A 4,671-nucleotide genomic window follows, 5' to 3' on the forward strand; every position below is an offset into this window, starting at 1 on the left:
ATTATTTTCTCATTTTGAGTACTCTAAAATGATGGTCAAAAGTAATATCTTTATATCAATACATTTAATATTCCTGTTGCTATTAAAATATAAACTAGTCTTATCATTTTAGCAGTTTTAATTTATGTCCTTCTAAAAGTTTAAATGCTTTATCATTTAGCATTCACTTAGTTACTTCACCTCAAAAAAAATAATCGCAACCTTTTAATAATAAATCTTTTTAAAACTAACATCGACATCGTACAAGTTTTTGGAATGCTTTCTTGAAATCTTCATTAAAGATTGTATAAATCAGTGGATTTATAAGAGAATTGAGATATCCAAGCCATGTCAAAAAATTTGACATTTCTTCAGAAATTTTACATTTTTCACAGACATTAACAACCAATTCTTTTACAAAAAAAGGAAGCCAACATATGACAAATGCACCCAAAATTAATCCCAGGGTAGTGGCTGCTTTGCGTTCTCTTGTTCCTGAGATCTTTTGCCTTCTCCAAGATTTCTCATGCTTGAATTCAGACCTGGGACTTTTCATTGTGCTATGAATTTTATCAAAGTCTGTTGATGGATCAGATAAAGACTTTTCTAGCATGTAGGTTGTGGAGACCAGTGTGGTGCTTTTCTCACCACTCTCCAAAAGAACTTGACCATTAAGCTCCTCCTTGACAATCCTACTGGCTTGCCTCTTGTGGTATAACGTCTTTGCTGCTTTATATATTTTGTAGTAGAGGATCAAAATCAATGTCAATGGGATGTAGAAAGCTCCAAATGTTGAGTAAATAGTGGAAACAATGTGGTCGTGTTTGATGATGCATTCATCATCTCTACTAGTTCCTTGGTGCCTCCAGAACAGAGGAGGCATAGAGATAAAAACAGATATAATCCAAACTACTGTAATCATAATGCCAGCATTCTTGGGAGTCCTTTTCCTGGCATACTCGACAGCATCTGTGATTGCCCGATACCGATCCAAAGCTATCGCAGAGAGGTGCAAGATGGAGCACGTGCAGCACGTAATGTCAACGCTTAGCCAAATGTCACAGACCACTTGCCCCATAATCCAGCTCTCTTTCACAATGTACACGATGCTGAAAGGCATCACCAGGACAGCTACAAGAAAATCTGTAACTGCCAGGGAGCAAATTAAATAGTTGGCTGGGTGGTGCAGCTTCCGGGTCACAATAATTGCAGCGATCACGAGAGAGTTGATGGTGGTGGTCATCAGCGCCAGCCCAGAGAGAGTGAGGGACACCAGAATCTTGGATGGCATTCTGTCTAATAGTTCTTCTGAGGTCAAATTTTGATCAGATGAATTTAAGAAATCCATTTCTTCGTTTGAGAACATTAATATAGCTGAAAAATAGATATCTGTAACAAAGGAGGGGAAAAACAGTTCAGAGAAAGCTTTAAATATTTTTCTCTTCCTTTCAGAATAAATTTGTAAAAAGTATATGTGTATGTTTTTCCAGAACATTCTATAGATTAAAAAAATGAATTGAGATTACTCATTTTCTTTTATATTAAATTTAATTTAAGAAACCAATGAGAATAGTAACAAATAATTTTCAAAACATTTCTTGAAATACCCCTCAAATAAAATAATTTTTATGAGTAAACTAAACTATAATTCAGTAAAATCTCTACCATTATAGAATTGCATTAAAAAACTGTATTAATCCTAGCTATGATTTTCTCTGTTTGTGCCAGAAAAAGTTTAAAAGCACATGTCATTAATATTCATTTGTGCATTACAAAAGAAAATATTATTTTAAAGGCAGTATTTAAAATCATAAACAATCTTGTACTTAATTCAAAGTTACATTGAGAACATTATTATTGGGTTTATGAAGACTAAAGGAAAATTTAATGCACTTTATGTCATAATATAAAGGTTATAAAAAGAAAAATAAACAAAAATAAAATATTTTTAGTATCTCTCTAGAATTCCATGATTATTTTATGAAATTAGTAAAACATCAGAGTGTTTAGTAGTCTTTGTGGTTAGAAGTAGCTAATTTAGTTTAAAATGAAATAAAATTAGATACAGTTAAATGACTGAACAACATTGCCCATTATTACAGTGACACATCTGAGCAAATAACCCACCTACTGAGATGATTGTGACAGTAAGGAGAGCTCAGCATGGCACACACCCTGAAATGGAAATTATTCTTTTCTACAGATCACAATGATAATGACCATGTAACCTTACTTTTGAAAGAAGACCCTCTAAACTGGCTTATGTTTTTTGAGGCAGTACATGATATTATTTAATGACAAGTTAAATAAGAGCAATAAGAATATAATCAAATAAGAATAATTATTTTTATAATAATTTTTTGCATCTACCCTTCTCTCTTTCTTGAATAATTCTTTACCAGCTGCCTATATCTTAGGAAGAGAAGAAAGAACATGAAAATCTGAAACTTTATTCTTACTTATAACTCATAATAATTTTACCTCCATATTCCTTAAATAGTTTTTTACTTTAAATGGTTATGTTTCATTTGTTGGAACTAATAGAACAATAATTTAAAATAGTTGATATTTTTATATCAAGTGCTTCCTTTGAAGTGTGTGTGCATTATAAAACACTGGCGTGCAGCATATTTAATATTCTGCTTGTATTTGGTTTACCAGCATTACATTTAATTTTTATTTTTCTCATATTTATTTAAGGCAGGTTCTGATAGCTTCTTCTAAGAAAATTGAGGGGCAGAAGAAATTTGAACACCTACTACCTGGAAAATGAGTATTTCTGCGGTGTGTAATTGAAAAGGAGTTGTATATCTACATTATAATTTATATCAACACTTAGCTGTTTTTAAAGGGTAAGACAACTCCAGATGAAGAATGGGGGCTAAAGTTTCCTTTGCAATTCTAAACCAATTGTTCTGGATTTTAGTTTGCGTCAGAATCACCAGGGGGGCTTGGTAAAACACAGATGACTTGGTCCCAGCCTCTGGAGTTTGAGATTTAGTAAATCTGGGGCAGGGAGCCCAGATGTGCATTTCTAACAGGAGCCCAGGTGATGCTGATGGTGCTGGTCCTGGGAGTCAGGTGGGTGGTGGGTAATCAATATGGTTGTTCCTCAGCCGTTTGTTAATCCTTTCACTGCTGTAGCATCTATGAGTTTCTCTCATTGACAGCAGCTGTGACAGTTCTACTGTACAACTTTCTCAGCGTCTCTCTCACATTCCTAACTGACTTTTTGGAGTGTCTCAAATAAACGATCTTACTCCTACTTTTCTTCTGATAGTTCCCTATTTTTTTTTTTTTTTGAGGTCTTGGGGCAGCTCTTGGACCTGCTCTAGGCATTTTAACTCCCTTCTCCCCACGTCATTTCCACTCTTTTCAGCCTGTAGGGGAGTTATGTCATATGACCCTATTTCCTAAAACAATATTGGATCTCAGGTCCTGAGGCATAATGGTGTGCTTATCAGCATCCTCAGAACCGTCATGAAAATCCTTGATATATGCTTTCCATATCAGTGGACCTCACAGTCTTTAGCTGTCTTCCCTAGAAACATCTCCGGGGTGGGTGTGAGGGGTCAATGGTCTGTGGTGAAATGCTTACTCCAAAGTCATTTAGGCATCTTGGAAACATGGTAGATTAATTAATTTCTACCTTCCTTCCAATTTTACCCCATCATCCTATCATAAAATTTGCACTATGTATTCAATAAAAGGGCTAAATGTTTTCTTGATTGGTTAATTCTTTTACAAGATTATTTAGTATTATGAGAATTCATTTAAAAGTGCTGATATTTCCCATGTTATAAGTGTTATAAATAACTTCCACTTTAATTTGCCTGATAATTTTGGCACACAAGCCTCTTCAAGAGATAATCTTCAAATTACATTTTGAACAGAATATTAAAAAAAGAAACTGAAAATAGTTCCGTGTGTTTCCATAATAAAAAATAGTTCTGTAGGAAAATGGACCAGCTTAAAATAAGAAAGTAAATTATTTAATAATTCAACTTATATCTCTAAGCATCACACTGTAGCATTCAAATTAAGTTTAATAAAATGGTATTTAGTACTAAGGAAAAAAATAAAAATGTGTCACATAAATTCTGTTACAGTTTATAAGGAATCTTTTCATTATTAAATTTAGAAAAATTAATCTGACAGTGTATTTATAGAAAACAAAGAAAATGGGAAAATAAATGCAGCCAGTTGCAATTCAGTTTCTATACTTTTTGTCTTATTTTTCTTGCCACTTACAATTAGAATTTCAATAAATAATGTACCATTATTGATTCAAACACTGCCTGTAATTAGATTCGTTCATATTCCTTTATATCTGAAGTTCCCACTGTGAGTCCTCATGGTGCTAGGGACCGCTTCTGGGTTACTGAACCTAAGCAATGTCACTCAAGTTTCCCCTACTCTTAAAACATAGATTGTATTCTATGTTTTGAATGTCTTCATTGAGTAAAAGTCAGGACTACTCTTTAAGTGGAGCCTGTAGTCCCATTGACTATATGTAGCCTTTCTGATAATAAGACAGAGATAAAAACTTCCCAGGATTTACTCAGCATGAATATTTGCTAATTTATTGAACTAGCTACATGATATGTTTCACTCCTCTACTTACATACATTAAAAAAAATCTAATGTTAATTTATATTTTTCTGTTTATCTTAATGTCCAATTATATTGTTC

At 33.3% G+C, this 4,671-nt stretch overlaps 1 protein-coding gene across 1 annotated transcript; it reads right to left on the minus strand.

The window, feature by feature from the left end:
- Positions 1–226: 226 nt before the first annotated feature.
- On the minus strand, positions 227–1,345 carry HTR1F (5-hydroxytryptamine receptor 1F; the record flags this gene model as incomplete). The annotated part of the gene is made up of 1 exon (XM_081088233.1): positions 227–1,345. The coding sequence occupies one exon, from the start codon at positions 1,343–1,345 to the stop codon at positions 227–229; it is 1,119 nt and encodes a 372-aa protein (XP_080944359.1).
- Positions 1,346–4,671: the final 3,326 nt, after the last annotated feature.

The sequence above is a fragment of the Myotis nattereri genome, assembly GCF_964212035.1.
Source record: "Myotis nattereri genome assembly, chromosome: 3".
In the NCBI taxonomy this organism is placed as follows: Eukaryota; Metazoa; Chordata; class Mammalia; order Chiroptera; family Vespertilionidae; genus Myotis; species Myotis nattereri.